Below are 22,501 nucleotides of genomic sequence, written 5' to 3'. Positions count from 1 at the left end.
ACACAGGATGGGACAATCCTTCCAGGGTAAGGATCCTTAATCCCTAAGGACTAAGACCTTCCTCAGCCCCCAGGGATAGCACCAGGATTTCAGGGCTGACAGTAGGAAATCTGTCAGCAACACCTGTGGTTCCTGCAGCAACACTTCTTTGCACAAGATCTCAAAGCACTTTGGAAATACTGTTACCCCACACTCCCCAGAGAAGGGAAGCAGCTGCATTTCCCAGCATCAGGGGCAGGGAGAGACTTCTCAAGTGAAGAGCCCAAGTCACATCAAAGAGACAGAACTGTAGGTGGTGATGGAAAAATCTGCCTCTGCCAAAGGATCCAACACTAATTGTTCCCTATGCCTCCACTTTTCCTTCAGTACTGTAACACCATACAAATATTGGAGTTTAATGGTACCAATCTGGCTGTCACATGGCAGCCTCCTGCTGCACAGCCAGTTAATCATTGAGGCAGGGACCAGACCTGGAGACGTGTCAATGCACAAAATTTCTTCCTGCCCTACTCCCACTCCGCTTCCAGAGCAGCAGCAGACTTCAAATTGCGCTTCCCTGATTTAATGTTTAGAACCTTCTAAACATGGGCATGGGCAGCAGGACTGGTGAGCCTCCCACCCTCCCTGAGCCCCTTCCCAAGCAGAGAACAGTTTCCACCAGGGGGATGGCAGGGAGTGTGAGCAGCAAAGGCAAATTTGGGGGTTTTGGCAGGGATTCTCAGCAGCACCCAAAGATCTGGATTCCCAAATCGTGCTGCTCCACTCAGCGCAATCCCTGCCTGACCCTTGCTGGCTGTGTACCCAGCTGGCCCCACACTCTCAGCATTGCCAAAATGTGCTTCACTCCCCATCAGCACACTCCAAACACACGAGACCACGCCCAATCTCTTTTTTTTTGGCTTGCTCCTCCTCCCCTCCCCACAGACCGTGCCCAGCTCCAGCCTGGGGGAATGGGAACATTCTGCCTCAAACCACGCTGGAAAGCCCACAGCTCCAAATCCAGATTTAGCCCATTCACCCGTGCTAAGGAATATTTCATTTATTCCAGCCTGACTCATCCTTTGAGTGTATTTCCCTTTTGCCAGACAGAAACCTTATGGTGTCTCTGGAAGTCTTGCCACTTCTCCACTCTAAGGGAAGTGACTCAGCTCAAAGCATGGAGCTGAGTTCCCATGGGAGCAGATATCCAAATATTTCTCTCTCAAGCACACTTAGAGTTGAGGAAAGGTTTTGAAAGAACCATGGATTGTTCTCATTGTTGGCCTAAGAGCTGCACAGGGAGAGGGGCTGGGCAAGAGCTCTGGAAAGTTCGTGCAATCTATGTTTTCTAGGATTCTGTCTCAGAATAGGTGGCAACTGGGAATGAGCCAGCACAGAAAGGTTTCAGCACCATCTTAGAGTTGGACAGATGTGACTGAGGAAACCTTGAAGTAATTTAATTTACAAATCAGGGTTTATTCAGCTCCTACTGGACTGTAAAATTTTGTCTCAATGCTTTCCTCCATCAGCCACCTCTTCTACAGAAAACAAACCCAAGTGGCTCAGCCAGGCTTAAAGAGCAGTCGAACAGCCATGTGGGAGGATGTGAGAGGAAAAAAGGGATCTAAAAATGAGCAGAATCTGGAAGATGTCTCTGCTGGCTGGTCAGGGAATTCAAGAGAATGACAGCACCCACAGCAGCTGCTGGGAAGAGAATGAACCAAGTGAGGTTTGGATGATACCTGGAGAGCAGCTTCTGGGTACCTCCAGTTTGACAGGTGTGAGTGTGAGCCAGGGGGACTGAGCAGGACCTGGTCCCATGTGGAACACTGCTGTCCTGCCCTGCCAAGTGAGGAAAAGCACAACTCCTGGCTTTTCCAGGGACAGGAGCACAGGGGGAACACACCTGAGACAGCTGCGACCTCACTGGGCACAACTATCCAGGCACCTCAGCACACTGAGGATAAAAAGGGTCAAACTGTGGCTTGCCTCTAATTAGACATATTTTAGATGCATTAATTATGCTGCATTGCTGAGCTAGTTCTTGCAAAGTAAAATAGTAACAAGTTGTAACTTTTATGAGGACAACTGGTCTGGAAAAACAACCTGGGTGAAACATCTGGGTAAAGCAGCTGCTGCACCAGCTTCCAACAGGAACTGTGAGATGGGAGTTTGCTGAAGCATTTTAACATTTTCATTCCCAAAGTCACCTGAGACAAATCAAGAACTGATGTCACCAGTGAAGAGCCAACTGATTTTGCTTCTACTAATAAAATATAAAATCCAAGTGTTTTTTATGATCTCTGCATCCAAAGCCACCAACTCATCAGAAGTTTGCCCACTCACACACACCAAACACCCAAGTTTTGAGCTGATTTCTCTTTACTTCACAGTCTTGGCAAAACAAATCTGCATTCAAAAGTCATTTCACATTAATATATTAATCAAATGCTTTCAAAATAAATATTTTTTTAAATAACCATTTCTTTACATCACCGCAGTAGCAATTTTAGAAAAGTCAGTGCACAAACAGTAGCAATTTCATTAACAGCTAAACTCAAAGAAGAAGAAAACAAGAGTTGGACCTTTTTTCTCTCCGAGCAGGCTGCATGCAGCAAGTCTCAGCAGTTCCCTAGCACAGGATCTTGTCACACTTTGCTGGGAAGGATTTTCTCTCACAGCTGTCAGAAGTGTGACTTGTGCAAAGCTTTGTACAATGCAGAAGTTTCACAGCCCAGGTTCTCATCAGTCCTGCAGAGGTTCTGCACTGGAGTTGTTGCTAGTGAAACCAAGGAGTCAATGCTATGAGGAGTCTGTGTTTGGGTGACTGGGAATTCACAGCTGGACCAGGAACACAAACAGCAATAAACAACACTTTGTACCTTACAGCTTATTCCAATGTTTTGCATATTCTCTCAAGTGCTTCCAGGACAGAAATAAAGCAACTGCTTTCTGCCCATTAGGTGTTAAATCACCAGGTAAATCACAGCAGGAAAATGCTTCACTGGCCAAAAAGTGTAACTTGTGTTACAACAAAGGAAAAACAAAAGTGCATTACAGACTATGAGGAGAATGTTCAGGACTTAGTGAGCTCATCTAACTGGAAAACAGAGACTGCAGAAACATCAGTGTTCCCATGGGATCTAAACTGGTCAGATGCTACTGGAGAACCCTGTGAGGAGCAGCATGTCTAAGGAAGAGAAGTTGGTCAGTACTGTCATACATGTTGAACAGCAGGGTAACTTGAAGGGCTACCAGATTATTTGCTATGATTGTCAGGAATGACTTAGACTAAAAACAAAAAGAAACCCAAGAAAGTTGAATATACATCTGAAAAATGTCATAGGTGTGTATTTCCTTTCAGATCCCAAAGGTTGCCTTTGAGTCCTTTCTCAAGAGCAAAGAGCTGGATGTGACACTCTGGATTAAAAAGAACAACCAGAGGCATCCCTGTGTCCAGAGGTGCTCTTGGATGCACACTAAGGGAAAACTCAGGACACCTCCCACCCCCAAGAGCCTTGTTTCCATGTCATGATCATGTTCATTAGCAGTTTTGAGGATGCTGACTCTAAAGCAGTATAATTTAAGTATCAAAAGAAACAGAGCTAAGGGAAGCAGTCACAGATGAAGAGAACCCCCAGGTGTAGCAATGCTGTGCACAGGGAGGAGGGAGTGCTGCAGGACAGCAAACCCTCAGAGCTCCACAGGTGACGCAGGCTGTCAAAATCCCTCCCCTTGCTCTGCACAAACCTACTCCTAGAGCCCCTGAAAGCAGTGTGCCTTGGGGGAAGGCTCTACTCCTCAGTGCTATGGATTGTGCCCCAGAATTCTGCCAAAATGGAAAAAAAGAAAGCAATGAGTCATGGAGAAGTTCTGTGTCAACTTATTGGTTTTTCTTGTCCTCTGGTGGGAAGTATGGAGGAGGGGGTGGCTGGTCCTGCAATAGAGATGACACAAGGACATCAGTGCATGGCTAAGAATGAAACAGTAAACTCAAATCCCCCAAAAAACCCAAGACACCAACATCAATTCAGAGCAGCTTTGCTGTGCCACTGAGAGAGGATCTGGCAGACACACACTTGGGCTCCCCTGCAAGCCCAGAGCAACAGGGACTCACCGTGGGCATGTAGACGTTGTGGGGGTTGCCTGGGCTGTAGTAAGCACTGGCAGCAGCTTCAGCAGCCTTGGCTTCAGCTGTCACAGGGAGAGAAGTGACAGGATAGGGACACACAGAGAACTCTTTACAATAAAACAAAGACTCCTGGCCATCAAGAATTACTAACAGAGCACCCTATGAGCAGGGCTCAAGTTGCAAAATAGCTACAACAAACAATTGAGCATTATCTCTTCCAGCTACCACAGAATTGTCAATTCCCAGTGAAACAGAGGAAGATGGAGTTTGGAAATGTCACCTGGGACTTGCATGTCAGCCATAAATAAATGCTTGCTGCTGCCTTGCCTAAATACAGACAATATCCTTTATAAAAAAGCAGTGAACAAACCATCCTTCCTGGGAGTGAAATCACCAGGCAAAACAAAAATCAGCACAAGTTTATAGCAGCTCAGGGAATTCATGTATTAAAGACGGTAATTTATGAGGATAATCCAGATCCTCCATTTCTGCAGAACACAGAAATCTTGTACAACCCTCTGGAGCAGTGCCAGCTTCCAAATAATAGTTCAAAAGATGAATGGTTGCTTATTCAAACCAAAGAGAAAAGTTAAATCCTTATCCAAACAAATATTCTTATCTGCAACAGATCTATGGCTGTGCCCAACCACAACAGCTCTTTTTTCATTTTAATAAATCCCAAATGAGTGAAAAATGAAGCTGATATTTCCCCAACTCCTTTCCATCATCTCTTCCCATTTCATATTGTTTCAGCAAAAACAATCACATTAAGAGTGAAACAGGGGAAGGGGAACAAATACCAGCAAAGCCAGAGTTGTGAACTAAAATGGACCACAAACACACTTCACCATCAGTTTCCTTTTATTTATCCATTAGGGCAAGATTACCACAACAGGAAAATCACAAACTGTATTTTTTCTGTCAAAAGAAGAATAAATCCATCTGTAAAATGCCCACTAATGATGTCTTCCCTGAAGAGAATCAGGCTGGACTCCAGACTGAGCTGGATATACAAGGCTGGAGATTAGGGGAGCTCCCTAATCCCTTTTCTAAACAAATTTCAACTTCTAAGTGGAGCTTCAAAGTTCCCCAAAAGGAAAAAGTCTGTTTCATTCCTAACAAAACTGTTGTGAGTTCATTCACCTGGACATGCACGTACCTGCAGGAGTGGAGGGCAGGTCTGGGCCACTGACGTGGGGCTCCATGGGCCCTGGGTATGGTGGGGGTGGAAGCTGCATGTAGCCCATGTTTCCATCTGCCGCAGGAGGACCAGGATAAAAGTCTGTCAGGAAAGGAGATCACACAGCAAGAGACTTAACTCCTCTGGGTGGAGTTATCAACCAAAAGAAGCCAAGGTAAATGTAATTAAACTCAGGAACAAAAGCTACACAAGTCATCACTAAAACACTGTGTAAAATCTGTGGTTCTTTCCCTTTTTACCTATTTTAACTCTTACTCACTGGAACAATCCCCAGCCTCAGTTCCCAGGGTTACCTGGAGGAGGAGGTGGGTATGGATAGCCCCCATTAGCTGCAGGTGGTGCAAAAGCATAGGATCCATTTGGCATGTAGGAATAGCCATAAGCTCCACTGGGGATTTCACCTCTGGAGACTGGAAAAGCAAAGAAAAGACCTCATCAGAACATCAAGCCTGTCTCAAATGCAGGCCAAGAACTCCAACAAACTTTGACAGTCCTTATAGGAAAAACAAGGAAGTGTCATCCCAATAAATCTGCTGCTTGTTGGATGTGAAAAAAGTATTTTTTAAAGCAAGCTTCAGACAAGGGCTCCTGAAACCACAGAACTCTGGCAGTCACCCCCAGACTTCCATATTCCATACCTTGTGATGCCACCTGCAGCATCCGCTGCCCAAATTCGATTGCACCCCCAGCTGAAAACGTCATCTTGAATGTGGCAGATCCTTCCCAGCCACCTGAGGGAGGAAAGACAGCACTGAGGAGCAAGGAGAAGCCATTTCCGTGCTATTTAGGTTGCATGCTGTTCTCTATGTAATTCTTTATAGAGCTTTAAAAAGCTTATCCCAAAAATTCAAATTAAAAAAAAAAAAAAACCAAGCAGAGGAAGTGGCAGAATTATGGTATCATCAGAAAAATTCACATTGGGGTATTGTCAGGTCAAGAGACCTGAAGCAGAAACATCCACGAGGGAGAGCTTCAAAAGATTTCTGGAGTTGTGGCTGTTGCCACAGTAGCTGTCCCAGGCCAAGCTATCAGGAGTGCTGGATTTACTCTTGCTTTGGATAAGATTAGTGCAGAAGACAGGGATTTTGTTAATGCTGTTTGCTAAAAAGCCTTTGCAACTACACCTAACTGCCATCTCCAAATTAGTTTGGGAGTCTGAGTACCCAACAAAGCAAAGAGCTTAATGAAAAACATGGTCCACATAAATCCATTAGAGCCCATGGAAGATATTTTGAGTCAGAATAAATAATAATTAAACAACAAATCTCACATTACAGTATAAAAAAGAAAAATAAGCACAGACCAGAGTCCCAAAAAAAGCATCAAAGCAGAAGCTGTGCTGAAACAGACACAAGTAGATTAAAGAGCCTTTTAAGCTAAACCAGACTCTCATGGCTTTTAAGACAACATCATCATTAAAGGAGATGGCCTCTGGGAAAAATTAACAAAGATTTAGCTAAAGCCTTTTGCCTTTCACACAGTTATTATTGTTAATGCTCAGGCTCCCTCTCATGCTGGATGGTCCCACTCAGCTCCCATGCAGAAGCTACAATGCTGATTTCAGAACTCCAGCTGAAGGCTCTTACACCCTGTGCTGTGATTTCTGTGCCATAACTACTAGACTGAATCAAGCTGAGGATGAAAGTTTGCTGAACTCTGTGCCTTTGGTAAAAAAAAAAGAGTCAAAACCAAAATTATCCTTGAAAATGTCTGCCACAGCCTTCTCATTGAGTTTAAAGTGAAACAGCTCCTTAAATTCCCTGATTTCAAGACAGTCCATTTCCTTCCAAGTGCTGTTTTCACTGCCAGGATGCACTACAGCAATAGCACACCTGTCCTTGAGCTGCACAAGAAACACAATGGAGAAAGTGCTCTGGGCATCTGCACCTGAACCCAGAGCCAGAAAGGATCTGAGCTTTTGGCACAGGAGAACCTGGATGCAGGTGGGATAGGTGATCCCAAGTGACCAAAGCAAAATTACATCCTCATTCTTGCTGACTGCACTCTGATGTTTATTTGCTGAGATCACTTGTTTGTTTGAACTTTCTATTTTGAAGAGGGCAGGAATGGGATGGGTTGCAGAGCACATCTGCTCATTGTAACTGAGCAGGGAGCTGGTAATGGGAATATTTTTAGCTGCCAATGTAAGAAACACGTTTTTGCAGGAGTGTGAAAACCCATTTGGACAGTGTCAAGGTTTGGTTAGCCAGTATTTTGCTATGAATTGAGCAGCTGAACTGAGACACAGAACATACCCTATGCAATACCTACCTCCTGCTTCTGCTTTCACTGTGCCCTTGATGTAATTTGCTCCAAACACTGGCTGCTTAATCTCACAATCCTTCAGCAAATAAAAGGGCATCACAAATGACTGCATAGCATCCTTCCCCTTCGACACAAAAATAACCTGAAAAGAAAATAACATTACAACAGCTATTCAAAACCAACAGGAAACACAGCCCTGATTTATTTTATGAACAGACTCCTCCATGGACTGAAACCCCCTCCCAAATCACCAGTTCCACAAGCCAAAAGCTACACACAACAGCCACAAGGGTAAACCAAATCCTCAAGGTAATAAAACCTTCCAGGAAGTCCCTTGCTCAGCTAATGCTCCTCCCAGATTCCAGAGAACCTGCTACTCCACACAGCTATGATTTAGTAGCTGTGCTGCTGCATTCAGCATTTCCAGACCACTGCTAATTTCCAGTTCGAAGATGCCTGATGGACTAAACAGGCTGCCTGTACAAGAACTAATCAGATTTATTATTTGTTGACAAATAGATGGGATATGCCATGATTCATAATACTTCCCAGAGGGAGAGGATGAGCCACACTTGAAGCAGGAGTAGATTATCCTGACTTTCATGCATTGAGGACATTTAAATACAGAGTCCAGGGCTGTTATGTCCTTAGAGGAGATAAAGCCTTTCACCGCTCACCCGGTAGGGAGTCAGGAAAACACTCCCTTTCTTGGTCCCCTTGAAGGCCTCTGGCATCGGCTCCAGATCACTGAAGGTAATTTCTACATGGTCATAGGTCATCAAAACACTGCAAACGGCAACAGAAGAGACAGGAGTTACAGCTCAAGGCAGAAGTGCAGCACGCACAGAAGTTTGCTGACCTACCAAAACCACCTGTAACCTCAGCATTGATGGAGATGCTGAGCAGACAAAATCAGTTCTGGTTTGCCTTTTTTTTGTTGTTGTTGTTGGCAGCAGCAACTGAAGTAGCACTGGCTGCTTGTTCCCTTTCCAGTGTGCTGACACAGCTGCTGCTGCTGCTGTCTGCACAACCAGGCAGCAAACCCGGTCAATGGAGCTGATCAAAATCTCAAGACTTGTTTTGGTTTGTTTGTTTGAAATTGTTCTGCATTTCTGCTGGATCAGTTCCCTAATTCAATTGTCCCCAAGTGACATGACAGAGGAAGAACTGCAGGAGAAGAAACTGCTCAGGCTGGCTTATGCAACATGGCTGTTGAAGGTCTCACCACAGCTCAAGCACCTCTGACACAAAAATGTGATCCAGAGGAACTCCCCTTCCTTGCCAAAAGACTTCATTAACTCGTGTTGCCTGCACTGATTCCTTAATTCTCAATTACAAACTGACCTCATTAAAACCTTTGCATGGACACAGCAGGTAACTTGTACTGACATTACAGCACCACATCAGGGACTCTAATCCCTAAAGCTGCAGAAATCTCCACCACCTCTATCTTTGGCAGGTGACGTATTTCCATCCTCAGTCATTTGCCAGTAAATACCCGTCCCTCTAGGAATGGGGTAGGGCAGTAGGACCAGCTCTCCTTAGGCTGCATCGTTTCAGCTGGATCAACCCAGGGACAGGCAGGCCCTGACGCAAGTCAGGCTGACAGCTGGGAATAGCAACACCTTCAGCTGATGCAGTTCTCTCAGGGAATGCAAATTTAAGTACCTGAACTGATCCTACTAAAGCCGTCTAAGAAATGCCACGTCCCAAGTGGAAGTCAGGCACAGAATTCCTGCAGCAACGCTTAAGTGGCCCCGTGGAAAGAGGCGCTGGAGGAAGAAGCACTCCTTTGTCCCCGAAGCAGATGACTGCCACGTCAGAACCACGCTGGCAGGCAGCGGGTGCGGACAGCCCTTTGCCATGCACACAGAGGCAGCTCTGTGCAGGCTTGCCGTTTCCATGGTTATATCCCAGCACCTTTTTCCAACACTGTTGCTCCCTCCCGCACACACAGAAAGGGAGCTGTGCTCCAGGAACCTGGCAGACCACAGCGGACAGCCTTTGAGCTGAGGCACGATGCAGGTGCAGCATCCCCGAGGGGGGAGGCCTGGCTCCAGGCCAGATCACCTGGGCGGGAGCTGAGCTCTGCCAGCCCTTCCTGAGCCTTCGGGGGAGAGGCTGGGGACAGCAGCAGGCTGGGGGACACGCTGGATGCTGAGGGAAGCGGTGTAGGAGGGAGGAAAGGCCCGCGGCTGAAGCCCAGCAGAGCTCCCCCGGCACAGGCCCTGGGGCAGGGGGATATTTACAGCCCCTAAACCGTAGGGACATGAGGGGAGGACGAGCAACGCCGGCACCGAGAGTGTTAAACCACCCCCTTTACCCGCCTCGCCCCCTCAGCACGCCCCCCCATGACCCACACAACCGCTCCCCCTGAGGGGGAAGGCAGGAGGAGGGCGGGGAGAGAAGGCAACTCGCCGCTGGCTCCCGGCTCCCGAGGCCGGAGGAGGGGAGAAGGGGATAGCACCTCACTTCTCGCTGTTGTTAACGATGACGCCGCCGCCCTCCGAATGGTTCTTGTTGAGCGCCATCGCCGCCTCCTCCTCCTCCTCACAGCATCGACCCCGTTCTGCGCCTGCGCGGGAAAAAGCAGCTGCCGTCTATGGGACCTAGAGGCATGCTGGGAGTTGTAGTCACCGCCATCAATGGTATGTGTCACTTCAGTTTCTCCGCGCGGTGCTTGCTGGGGGTTGTAGTGTCCCTTACGCCACCTTAGCACCGTGCCGTTTGCCCACGCGCTGTATTCCGGGAGCTGTAGTCCGTCCATGCTCGGTATTAGCACCCTCCGTGTCAGCCGCGCGGTGCATGCTGGGAATTGTAGGCCGGCCGCCATGAAGCCCCCCTTTCCCCGCCTCAGGGCCTGGCATCCTCTCTTTCTGTAATACAGCTGTTTGGTGGAGTAAAATAAAAATAATCCCGGATAGCTGGCGGTTCTTCACATGAAATGAGATTTAGCCCCTTAAACAGCAAAGATGCTTCATGTTGGAGTCGGAGGCGCAGGAAATATTCCCTTATCTGTGCTGACAGGCTCTGACGCTCAAGAGAGCACTGAGTTTAACTTAAAACTCTGGAAAAAACTTCAAGAACTAAGTAGAGAAACTGAGAATGTGAGTGTGTAAATTAGATAGAATTATATTAAGTCACTGGGTGAGAAAGATAGAGTTTAGGGTTTAAGCTATATTAGTGAGTAAGAGACAACACGGAAGATTTGGGGTGTTGTCCTATTCTCCTTCTTTTTCCATTTCCAATGAGTCTATAAATTCCCACTTGATGCGCGTTTCCTGCTTCGCACACTCGCATACCGATTTTTGATCCTGTTACTGGCTGCTTTCAGTGATGGAATCAAGCACATCCAAAGAATCACCCCTTTATTCTGATGTGTGTTAAACTAGAAGGACTGACTGGTTGAGCTGTAAACAAAGCAGGACCGCGTCTGTGTGTCCCTCTGTCAGGAATATGGGAGCAAGAAAACAGCTGTGGCACCTGCAGATCTGCAGGAGGGGTCTAAACTCTTGCCTCCAGGCGTGCAAGTAGGAGGAATTAAAAAAAAAAAAAAAAAAAAAAGATTGCATAACTTCATTAAAAATAGGAACCCTGCAAAATTAATCGCTGTTTGAAGGGCTCCCTCAGATCAGTAACTGACAGCTGTATATCAGTAATATATAAATAAGAGTATATATTATGTCTCTATTATGTCTTTTTAGATGGATCTAAGCTATTCCCTGGATTTGCAGCCCAGTCCTGTGTGAGTGCCTGAGAACCAGATGAGGCTGGGGGGGAAAGCAGAAAAACGACATAATGGAAACCAGATTTAAATAAATGCAATGACATAATCTGTACGGTTTCTTGGCAGGAAAAGAACAAGTTTGTGCTTTTCATATCCGCTTTTCCAATAAGCAGTAAGTTTCCCTTTTAAGAAACAGTCATAACAAACAGTTCTGATTCTTCTCCTATTAAAGTCAGGAGCAGAATCCACTCAGCTTCCACTGAAACACCCAGATGGAGCATTGGCACTTTGCATGAACTAAGGCTCACCAAATAACCTTTTTATCCTAACTCCAGTTGACATTTGGGATTAAGAAAAGCAGTCTTCCCTTAAAAAAGATGCTACTGTAATTGCTAGTGTGTGTGTGAAGCTCTAGACCTCATATCATCACACAGAAAACCTTGGAAATTAAAACTTGAAAACACTAAGGAAAAAATATGTAATCTGATAATCTTTTTTATTTGTAGGATGAGGACAGGCATAGAAGAGAGAACTGAGACAATTCATTGTTTTTAATTCCCCAGGAGTGACAATTACTATTGGATTTTAAGGTTCTTCTGCTCCTTTTGCAACAAAAATGTGTGGAAGAATTCCCATGGACACACTTGGAAAATAAAATCTGTGTTATTTTATGCGAGATGTACAGGACACAGAAAAATAAACATAAGATATGGGACAACTCAAATGGTATTTAAATTGGTATTTAAAGGAAAGACAACGCAGGGCAATGACTGTATCATATTTAATGGTCAAATCATAGTCTCTAACACCATTATATTATTCTGGTACAGTTTTTTTCACACACTGTAAAACACCCTACTGTATTTAAAAAATCCTAATTAAAAAGAGGAACACTCTGTGACAGCAGAAATAACCCAAGGGAACAAGGAAAGGCTGTTTAAACTGCCAAGTGCTATCGATCCATCTCCACCCATCTCACCCTGCATTTAACCCTTTGTTTACAGCAGAATCGGGGATCCAGAGCTGGTGCAGTGCACACTCCCTGATTGTTCCAGTTTACAAATTACTGGCAGCACAGAGCAAACTCTGACCCAGCTCCTGAAGGGATTGCTCCTATTGTAAATCATCCCTAAACCAGGAGGGGTTTTAGCACTCCCTACCAGGATAAAAGCAAGCAGCAGGAAAGAGAGGGTCGGGCAGTACTTTCCAGCTGTGGCGCATCCAAAGGGACCCCCCAGATGTGGAGCTGCATCCATGAATCCACCCACAGCAGCAGCACAACCACACACCATGCCCAGACACCCCAGCAGCCTCTTGAGCTGCTCCCACAGGTGACAGGGTGGAAAGAGAGGATCCCTCTGAGCCTCCCAAGCCCCGAAGGAGGTCAGAGGTTTGTGTCTGTGCATTGGGAAAGTGGAGAAGGGCGGGATGCATGGCTCCAGTGTGGGTTTCCCCTTGGAGCAATCAATCCGCCTATGGTGAAATGAAACAGGGCAAACAGATCTGCTGTGTTTACTCTGGCAAAACTCCTCGCTGCAAACTGTGGGAGTTTAGCCTGAATAAATGAGATTTAGGGCACAGATGTGGGCCCACATGGGAAATCTCTTCCTGCAGAGATTAAGGTTCCTTCCCTTCCTCGTCCTCCCAGGATGTGACCGTGCAGAGGCTGTGGCAAGGCTCTACCTTTCTCATCCCATCAGGAACTGGTGACACCATGTTCTCCCTGTGTGCACAGAACAGCAGCAACGCCTGCTCTGTGTCACTGCTGACATCTCGTGCTAGGGCTGAGCTCTGTAGGGGCCGCTGGCGCCAGCTAAACAAAGAGGGTTTGGAGCTCAGGATGCAGGGAATGAATTCCCATCCGGACAGAAGTCTGGGCAGCATTCCCACCAGCCAGGAAAGGCCAAGATTTCAGCTGAAGATTTCAGTCTGGAAGCCCTACTGTTCCTTTTCCCACTGCTTGCAGCAGTTTAGGAGTCACCTCATGCAGGGGAGGAGGAGAAGGAATTTGCAGACAGATGCCAGCAGCCCCTTCCCAAACTGACTCACCAGCCTAGCCCCGGGGAAGGGGTGGCTGTGTTCAGACCCTTCAGCCACTCAAATATCCTAATTTTCAGGGCAACTGGCAGCTCTTTCTGCACCAGCAGAAATTGGCAGTACAGGAAAAGGAGTCACAGTAAAGGAACTCTTTGAGCCTCAGCATGTAAATGTGGTTTTAGATGTAACCATGGCTTTAACTTCAAACCTCCCAGTTTTGTGCCTGCCTTTTATTCACGTTCACATTTTTCCCTTGGCTCCACTTGAATATAGCACTATCATTTCCAGTTTATCCTTTGAGGGGAAAAAAAATAAATCATATATTTAGCTAAATGGGCTGTTTATTATCCCTGCTGATGGTTGTTGCATCATCCCTGACTCACTCATGCCAGTGAAGAACCTGACCCTCTGTATTTTCTCTCCAGGTGTATATTACACAGCACCACAGTTCTGTAAAGCAAGCTTTGGGAGGTAGGTAGCAAAATAACCCCAGAAAAAATAAACTTGTGGAAAGGCACACTGTGCTGAGACAGGAGCTGCTCTGTGCCACCCTCACAGGCAGTATTTCTATGTTTTCCTTCTGGAAAAGCTCCCTTAGGACATGTGAACTGGCAGTTTTGTCTCTCAGCCTCGAGTTTCCACCTTTCCTGAAGGGAACAGTGTTCCCTCTCGCTTGAGAGTAGTTTTTGTTAATTGTTACTTGTTATTCCCAGAGCCTAAAGGGTCGTTTAGTAGCTGACTGGTGCTGCACCTTTATTGAGACACTCACAGCTGTCCCTAGAACACTAAACCAGACCATTTATCTCTGGGGCACATTCACAGCACCTCTGTCACTTAAAAATCTCTAAGCTAAGGGGCAGATTTTCAGCCCAGTGGTGCTGCTTCTCGGCAGGAGGTTTCTCCCTTTCCCAACTGGGCAGAGATCCTTGTTTCACATTTGCAGCACTAATGGGTGTGCAAAGAGAGGAGCTGCATCACCCCAGCACCCAGCCAGGCTCCTCCACATCCCTCTCCCAGAGCACCATCTCTCCCATGCCAGGGCACAGCAGTGATGGGGCACCAGGGAAGTGACCACGTCTGCCTTGAGGGTTCACCTGGTGCACACAGGGCTTGCTCCAGCAAAGGCACTTCGTGGGGAGCATGCAGAAGGTGTCGAAGAGGCAGCACTTAAAAAAGCATCAGCAACAGAGCCTGAGAAAAGGCACAAAGCATCTGCACAAGTTGCCGGGGCAGAGCAAGCAGAGGTGAAGGAGAGGGACTGGGCAGGTGGCCAAGGCACAGCTCCAAATCCATGTGGCACTTCTGAGCAGCACACTTTACCAAGAAAGGCTGTCGCAGTCCCTGATGTCCAGAAAGGGAAGCTGAGGGCAGGGAGCAGCACAGGACTCGCCCAAGCTCACTCAGTGGCACAGCTGGCACTCGGATCCAGCCCCATCCTGGCCCCCAGCCCTGCCCATCAGGAGGCTTCATCCAGCCCTGGGTCCCCAACAGTGCAGAGAGGAGGGAGGGCTGCCACAGAGACAGACAGGGCTACCAAGGAGAGGTGGCAGTAACCTGCAGGAGAGACTTCTGTGCGTGTGTCCGTGCCCCTCTCCGTGGGCAGTCACCGGCGCTTCAGCACCGACACACAGTCCTTCTTCAGCGGCCCAATCTGCAGGTGGGCATCCACACTCTCCAGGAAAAAGGCTGGCTTCAGCCTGCACGAGAAAAGAGAGGCAAACTGGCGGTTGATCTTGTTCTGGAACGGGTCAAGCTTCCCCTTGGCAGGAGGGGAGACCTTGAGCTGCTGCAGGCAGGTCATTTTGGAGTCCTTGACTCCGTAGAAGGTCAAAGCCTTTTCTGAATACTCCAGGAAGACGCCGATGGTGTGGAAAAAGGGCTGCTGGATGGCGCACTCGAAGCCACCAAACCAGGCCACGTAGTTCTGGCCGTTCCACTGCAGGCAGCAGGACCTGTCGTTCCTGCCCAGGCGGCCGTGGTTGTAGGCCTCCCGCGGGTCGAAATCCTCGGCGATGACCCCGATGCTGACCCAGCCGTCGATCAGCTCCACCTCCCAGTAGTAGTTGCCCCTGTTCATGAGGTTCAAACCCAGCACCTGCTCGCAGTTGATGAAGCGGGTGGGGCTCTCTGGGTAGGGGATGGGGCACAGCACCCGTTTGGCGCCCTTGGTGCCGAAGAGCTGGATGAATTTGTCAGCTGTGTCGCTGTCCAGGTCGATGATGAAGGCAACTGTGTGGGGCAAGAGGGAGTAGTGAGCATGTGGAGGGAAATGTGAGGAAATCCTCCCTGCCCCAGCCTTTGATGATGAGTATGATCCTTTCTGGCCTTTCCCATCACTCTGTCCCCTTGCTTTTAAGTCCCACGGCAAATTTCAGTCAATGAGGATGAAGGGCTGAAAGAGCTGATACTCCTATAAGCAGGATGAATACAGGTAACTGGGCAGAGGAAAGAGAAGATGAGCTGCTTTATCAGCTCAGCCTTGAAACCAGACATTGGAGAATCCACCTGACAGAGTGGTGGTAAGAAAATCTCACATAAAAGCATGTTTCAGGTAACCACAGATAAATGCAGTTGAGAAAGACCCCAAGAAGAGAGAACAGCCAGGTATGCCACAGCTACAAACAGGCAGCTCCGAGCAAGTGGGGCCATGGATCCACTGATGGATCCCAAACAGAGGGCATGCCCAAGGAAGTTCTTCCAGGGAACAACCCTGGACATGGATCACTATCATCTGCACTGCAGTCTGAACCATGGCATGTCCCAGCCTGACAGCAAAGGAGCAGACCCTTCTTAAGCCCAGGTTTTGCTGCTCTGTGCCACTGAGGCAGATCTTGTCCCTTATGGACATGTCAGTGGGTGACCCCATATCCCCTGTAAGGCTGGGGACACACAGGTGGGGTGTGGGAGCTCAAACCCAGCACCCTCCAGCTTCAGCCTCTCCTGCCCCACTCTGCTCCACCACTACATGTTCCCTGTCATTCTGCTGCTGCAGACAACCCTCACCAGCCCAGGGTCCTGCAGCAAACAAGGCAGATGCACAAACTCTGATCTAATTTAAAGATGATCCGATTTGCCAAGGGCTGGAAGGCAGCAGGAATCACACAGGACGCCTGCAGCCCCCCTGGGGCCAGCAGAACCACAGACAAGGGAAAGAAAACATCACCTAACCAGGCTATGACTGGAGGCTTCCCTGTTAGCCAAGTAATATTTCCTCTGGATCAGCGCCGCCGGGCAGGCGGGAAGGAGAGAGGAAAGGGAAGATGTGCCTTAGCAACAACCACCAAAGCAAAAGTCCCCAGCTTACATTTCAGGAAATAATCACGGTGCTCCAGGCAGGCAGGGTTGTTTGACTTGTCTGGAAATCGGGATTCGGCCAATGCTGTGGAGACAGGGACAGAAGGGTTTGTGTCAGCAAAGGAACCAAACCAGCAAGGGGCTGCTGGAGCATCGTGCCCTGCCCCTGATGGCACCCAGCTGTCACAGCCCCAGCCAGCATCCCCACTCCCCCTGCACAGCAAAGGACAGACACCGCTTTGTCACCCCAGGGAGGTGGGCAGCAGGGTAAGGAGCTGCCTGCAATTCCCATGGGCATCCAAGAAAATGAGAGAGTTTAGGTTAAATGAGGGTTAACCCCCTGGTTAACATGGGAGAGAGCTGCCACATCAGCTCTCTAACCCTGGCATGTTTGGGAGCCCACAGCCTGCCCTGTGAGGAGGATTGTCTGTCCTGGGAAGAAGAGTCCCCTTTCACAGGAGGCCACTTTGGCCACTTGCCCCTCCCACGGGGCCCTGCCTGACTCCCAGGCTGTTTGTTGCCTCTCCAGTCTCCGGTCTCCGTGGAAAAATTCACAAAACCTCAAGGAGGCGTAAGCCCAGACAGGGATTGTGCAACGTGCAGGGAAAGCCGTGCTGAGCAGCTTCCAGGGCTGGAAAGACAGGGGCCAGCGCTCACAGGGGCCACAGAGCCTGCAGCCACCTCCCACCTATGCAGGGAAGAGGGAAAGGGACAGGGAACCATCCAGGCAGGGAGGCTGACTTAACACAAACCTTCCTCCATCTCCTGGCAATTCAATCCATCAATTCCTTTCCCCTGCAAGTAGTTCCACTGGTTTTTGCAGGCAGTGGACAGCACATCCTTCATGGCACCCACAGCTTGGGTGCACTTGGTGAAGTTCAGCTCTTTCTGGAAGCTCAAAGGTGGAGAGAGGTTTTCTTCCATGGCTACTTTCAAGGCCTGAAATTCCTGAGCCAAAAAAGACGGAGTTTCAGGAGGTTTCAAACAAGCCAAAGTTGTCTCTTGTTCCACAACCCCACCCGGCCCTGGAGGATTTGGGATCTGGCAGCTCTCAGGACTTGGCCCAAGGACAGCGTAAGGGAGGAGAACACTTTCCTGGCCACGTGTTCCTGGCACCTTCTCTTCACTCCCTTTCAAACCCAGATTCTGACCATGCCCACCTCACAGGGAGCAGAATCTCCTCCCTGAAATGTCTCCTCTTGCTGGGCTGTCAGGGAGGGAGGATGCTGGAGGAGGCAGTGGGGCACCCCAAACTCTCGCTCTCCCCCACCCCCGGGTACCCACTCTGGGCAGCACATCAGCCTCTCCTGAGTCACAGACAGGACAGAGGGGGGGCAATGGAGGGGAAAATCTTGGCTGCCCATTCCCCCTGGGAGAGGGGAGGGGACAGGAGTGCCAACAGGAGTGAGACTCTGCAGCCTGCACATCCCAGGGTTCCTGGGCCCCAGCTCCATGGGAAATGGGACAAAACCCCAAAATACAACACTGTCAGTTCCTTCTTGCCCCATCCCACCTGGAGGAAGTAGATGGTGTCGGTGCTGGAGACGTTCTCCAGGTTTTGCTTGCACTGTGCCAGCTTGGCTCGTCTCTCCTCCTTCCAGCGGAGATCGGCCTCGGCCTCCCCCAGCATGGAGCGCTCCCCGTCCTCGATGAATCCTGTCACTTCCTTCTGGAAGGTCGCCAGCACCTCAGAGGCTTCTGCAAAGAGCTTCTCAACCCTTTCCCTCTCCTTCGTGGCAGCACCCTGAGTGCAGGGAGAGAGGGGTCAGGTCCCACAGGTGAGGGTGCAGGAGTGCCACCCTTGTGCCCTGCCCAGTTCTCAGCTCTGTGGAATCCCCCTGATGCTCCATCACCCCCTTCACACAAGAACTCAGATCACTTCCCAGCACAGCTGTCAAGGGACCTGGCTGGGCATTGCCACTTACTCCTGCATCACATTTGGTGTCCCCAAGCAGGAAAGTGACATGTTTGCACAAGGGCCAAAAGGGACAACCCCCCATGAGCCTGGGGAGACAAGGAGCAAGAGCCAGAGGATGCCTTGGTGTGGCCCTTGCCCTGTTCCTTCTTCCATGTTAAAAACTAAAGCAACCAGAGATGCCACATGTGTTAGCAAAGATGAGAAAGAATCCTCAGGGATCTCTGCCAGGGTCACCATCATTTCATGGTGCTCTTGTGAGCACCATCTCTACATCCCATGCACCCCAAAATCTCACAGCCCCTTCTCCACCCCCAGCCCAGCAGAGCTGCACCGACAGAGCAAAGCCATTGCAGAGTCACCTTAATGAGCTCCACCATCTTCTTGGCCTGGGCAATGGTGACTGCCAGCTCCTCCAGCTCATTCTCCACATCGCTGAGGAATTTGGCTTGTTGGGCCTGCAGACATGAAGGACAAACACTGAGCTTTACCCCCAGCCCCAGTGGGAGCCATAGAGCATTCAGCCTCTCCCTGAGCTCGGTCTCTGACCGTGACCTCGCTACCAGGCTTCATGTGAAGGGTGCAAGGGGAACCATGAGTTGTTTTCCTGTTTTCCTTCCCTGCAGCATCCAACCTGCAAACATCCCTTCTCACTCAGCTGGAAAACGAAAGGGTCATGTCCAGCTCCACATTCCCCACCCCGGTCCCAGCGGAAACCAAACAAAACAGGAATTCGAAAGCAAACCCATCAGGCAGTGATGGCAGCTAAGCGAGTGCTCTTAGCGAGTACCCAGGGCTGGGAAAAATCCACCTGGGTTTGGTGCAGAAGCTGAAAGGCAGGCCTGGAGCACTAAGAAACTCAGCACGGAGTCCCCTGGAGGTTTCTGCTCAGGAGCAAAGCAAGCCAGCTCTGGAGCACGGGCTGCAAAGGAAGCACCTTCCGAACACGGCGTTTCCGGAGCCGCTATTGTTGGCTCAGCCATTGCCCATCACGAGTTCGGTTCCCTGGGGAGCCAGGAGGGCGCTCCCCAGCCACGACAGCTCCCCGCTGATGCTCAGCCCGCCGGCCCCGCTCTGGCAGCGCCTGTGCCCGGGGAGCAGCTACAGGCGCTTTCCCCGAGCATCCATCCCAGCCCGCAGAGCCAGGGCGGTGCCCGGGGGCAGCCACAGAGGTCGTGCGGGCGACATTAAGCAGCGCCCGCCGAGGTCTGACAGCTCCTCGGGGCTGCGATTACGCACACTTTCTATTTTAAGGTACCTCATGACTAATAATGCCGATAAAAGGGTTTTCCTGCAGTCCTAGCAGCCCGCTGTGAGTGGGAGCTGGATTGGGGCTGTTGCTTGGGGCTGGGCTCCTCCTTGAAAAAGGCAAAGTTTCCCAAGGACTCAAAATGCCTCAAGGCTATGCGAGATGCCACCACACCGTGAGGCTCGCAGGTTCCCGTGTGCCTGCAGCCCCACAGAGGCCCCACACTTCCAAGGCAGCCGTGCCCAGGAAGGCAGCACCACGCCGCGATTGGAGCCCCGGCTCCTGGGAAGGCTCGTGGGTGTGAGTTTAGGAGGTGACTCAGTCCCATCTGGGAATGGGAGTGATGGAAAAAGCCCCGCTGCCAAAACGGCAGGACACAAAAGGCTGGGGGAGCGGGAGCGGCGGGCGGGCCGGCTGCCAGCGCGGCCAGAAACAGCGCCTTGATGGAGCTGTGGGAACGAGCCGGAGACGGCGGCTGCCGCAGGAGCGGGGGGTGGCCGCTGTGGGGTGTCCCAGGCAGCCTCACCCCAGCCCGACAGCCACGGGATGGCGAGTTCGGCTCTGCAGCGGGAACACTCCCCACGGGACACCCGGCAGCGGCTCTGCCTCAACAGCCGTCCCCATCTGCCCATCCTGTCCCCATCCCAGGGGGTCCCTGGTGGCGCAGCACCCCGTCCATCTGCTGGGGTGGAACCCCCGAGGGGTGAGAGTACAGCACAGCCCGCTCCACATGGCATCCCGCCCGTGCACACCCCCCGCCCGGGGACAGGGCTCCCCGCGGGTCCGAACCCCTCCGAGGGATGCCACACGTCCTGCCACACGTCCTGCCACCCGCGACACCGCCACACAAGTGTCCCAGCCGCGCGGGGACCTCCGCGCCGCTCCCCACCCCACGCACCTGCTTGTGCTCTCGCTCCTGTTCGAGGGGCACCACGTCGTGGGCGCGATGCTCGTGGGCGCGGCAGCGGGAGCAGACACAGCTCTGCTCGGTGCGGCAGAAGCCGTCGAGGGGCTGCAGGTGGCGGGGGCACAGCCCCTCCTCCAGCCGGCGCAGCGGGGCCACCAGGCGGTGTGCGCGGAAGGCCGGGGCGCGGCGGTGCGGCTCCAGGTGCGCCCCGCAGAAGGACGCCAGGCACACCAGGCAGGAGCGCTCGGCCGCCACGCGGGACCCGGGCGGGCACACATCGCACAGCACCACCGCTCCTTCCTCCCCCGCCGCGTCCTCCTCCTCGGCTCCCGGGGCCATCGGGGACGCGGCGGCCGGGGACGACGGGGACGAGCCGCCGGTGGCGGCCACCAGCAGCGGCAGGAGCTCGCACAGGGCGCGGTTCTTGCAGAGCCGCAGGGCCGCGGGGACGGGCTCCTGGCACAGCGGGCAGCGGGCGGCCCCGCCCGCCCCGCCGCCGTCGGGGGGGCCTGGCCGCTGGCGGAGCGCCTGCAAGCAGCCCTGGCAGAAGTTGTGTCCGCACGGCACCGTCACCGGGTCCCGCAGCACGTCCAGGCAGATGGGGCAGCCGAGGGGACCCTCGGGCAGCCCCGGAGCCGCCAGCGCCAGCCGCAACGCCGCGGCGGAGGACGGCGGGGCGCTCCCGGGCGCAGCATCCATCCCTGAACGCCCCGAGCGGCCCCGGTGCCGGTCCCAGCCCCGGCGGGGGCGGGCGGCAGCCGCGCCCCGCCCGCCCGCTCCGCCTCCCCGCTCTGCTCCCGCCGTGCCACGGGGACTGCGGCGTCCTCGGGACACCGAGCCACAGCATCAGCCCCGGGAGCTGCTGCCGGGCACCCGCCCTCCTGGGAAGGGTCTCACCCCAAATGGGATCCTCTCTCTTCGGGTCCCTCTCCCCGGCTGCCTTCAGGGAGATCAGCTGCGGGGGGATGTCACCCTGAGGATGTGCTGCTCCCCGCTCAGGGTCTGCCACTTCCTAAAGGATCTGCCCCACTGGGATCTGGACCCTCCCCAGCGTTCTACTGCTCCCAAGGAAAGCTGCTGACCTTCCCCAAATCTCCCATCTGGGGAAGCTGTTGCCAGCCCATTCCAATCGCCCTCCCAAGGATCTGCTGCTCCCCTTGAGCATTCCTTCCCCCTCTAGGACCTGCTGCTGCTCCACTGCTCCCCAGGTGCTCCCCACCCTGGGGCCACATGGAAGGTCCTGAGCCCCCCCAGTGTATAGGTGCAGGTGCTTTCCTGCCAGCCCTCGGGGACCTTACATTGCCCCCACCATGGCCAAAAAGGCTGCAGTGCCCAGGTCCTGCCTCAGCCACCATCCACTTTTCCTCTGGGGTCTGGAGTCAGGAGCTGGCAGGCACCAGAGAGGGATGGGAGACACCAAAGTGCTTTTAGAGTGAAGATCAGCCTCATGAGATCTCTGGACACTTTCTGTGCAGGATACACAGACAATTTTTTGACTTGGATAAGTTCCCAGGTGCATGCTGTCCCAAGGCCTTACACAAGGACAGGGCTGGGAGAGGCAGGGAGGTGTTGAGTGAAGCAGGAAGCCCAAGACAAATCTCATCTGTTCTTGAAGAAGGGGATTGATCCTTTTAAGCTTTTTATCCCCAAAGGAAAAAATGATGTGATTCATTCCCCAGGCATTCACATCCCCAGCACCTTTGAACCCAGTGCCCAGTTTCACCCCATTAATCCTCGCCAGCACTCCCACAGGAGCGGGAGGAGACGTCAGACCTGCAGTCCTACACCCTTGGAA

The 22,501-nt window shown here is 51.4% G+C and overlaps 2 protein-coding genes and 1 long non-coding RNA gene across 6 annotated transcripts; 1 reads left to right on the top strand and 2 right to left on the bottom strand.

The window, feature by feature from the left end:
• Positions 1-2,343: 2,343 nt before the first annotated feature.
• WBP2 (WW domain binding protein 2) lies at positions 2,344-10,337 on the bottom strand. 3 transcript variants are annotated; one of them, XM_023938585.2, is made up of 8 exons: positions 10,050-10,337; positions 8,255-8,363; positions 7,584-7,719; positions 5,951-6,043; positions 5,606-5,722; positions 5,271-5,393; positions 4,097-4,173; positions 2,344-3,916 (listed from the first exon to the last, which is right to left on the bottom strand). In XM_023938585.2, the coding sequence occupies exons 1-8, from the start codon at positions 10,106-10,108 to the stop codon at positions 3,863-3,865; spliced, it is 768 nt and encodes a 255-aa protein (XP_023794353.1). In that variant the 5' UTR covers positions 10,109-10,337; the 3' UTR covers positions 2,344-3,862. The 3 variants fall into 3 exon arrangements, with proteins under 3 accessions (XP_023794353.1, XP_023794354.1, XP_086712845.1); XM_023938586.2 differs by having other exon boundaries at positions 10,045-10,203; XM_086856719.1 differs by having other exon boundaries at positions 9,246-10,069.
• LOC111937296 (uncharacterized) lies at positions 10,140-11,888 on the top strand. Of its 2 annotated transcripts, XR_015277898.1 has the most exons (4): positions 10,140-10,225; positions 11,282-11,322; positions 11,431-11,476; positions 11,811-11,870. It is a non-coding gene; the product is annotated as an uncharacterized LOC111937296 (long non-coding RNA). The 2 variants fall into 2 exon arrangements; XR_002868544.2 differs by lacking the exon at positions 11,431-11,476 and having other exon boundaries at positions 11,811-11,888.
• TRIM47 (tripartite motif containing 47) lies at positions 11,782-21,439 on the bottom strand. Its single transcript, XM_086856717.1, has 6 exons — positions 20,698-21,439; positions 18,913-19,008; positions 18,149-18,379; positions 17,388-17,583; positions 16,646-16,720; positions 11,782-15,570 (listed from the first exon to the last, which is right to left on the bottom strand). Exons 1-6 carry the CDS (start codon positions 21,403-21,405, stop codon positions 14,945-14,947), a joined length of 1,932 nt encoding a protein of 643 aa, XP_086712843.1. The 5' UTR covers positions 21,406-21,439; the 3' UTR covers positions 11,782-14,944.
• Between the last annotated feature and the right edge of the window lie 1,062 nt (positions 21,440-22,501).

This window comes from Cyanistes caeruleus, chromosome 19 (assembly GCF_971803275.1).
Source record: "Cyanistes caeruleus chromosome 19, bCyaCae1.hap1.1, whole genome shotgun sequence".
Taxonomy (NCBI): Eukaryota; Metazoa; Chordata; class Aves; order Passeriformes; family Paridae; genus Cyanistes; species Cyanistes caeruleus.
This window is presented reverse-complemented; position numbering and strand designations above follow the sequence as displayed.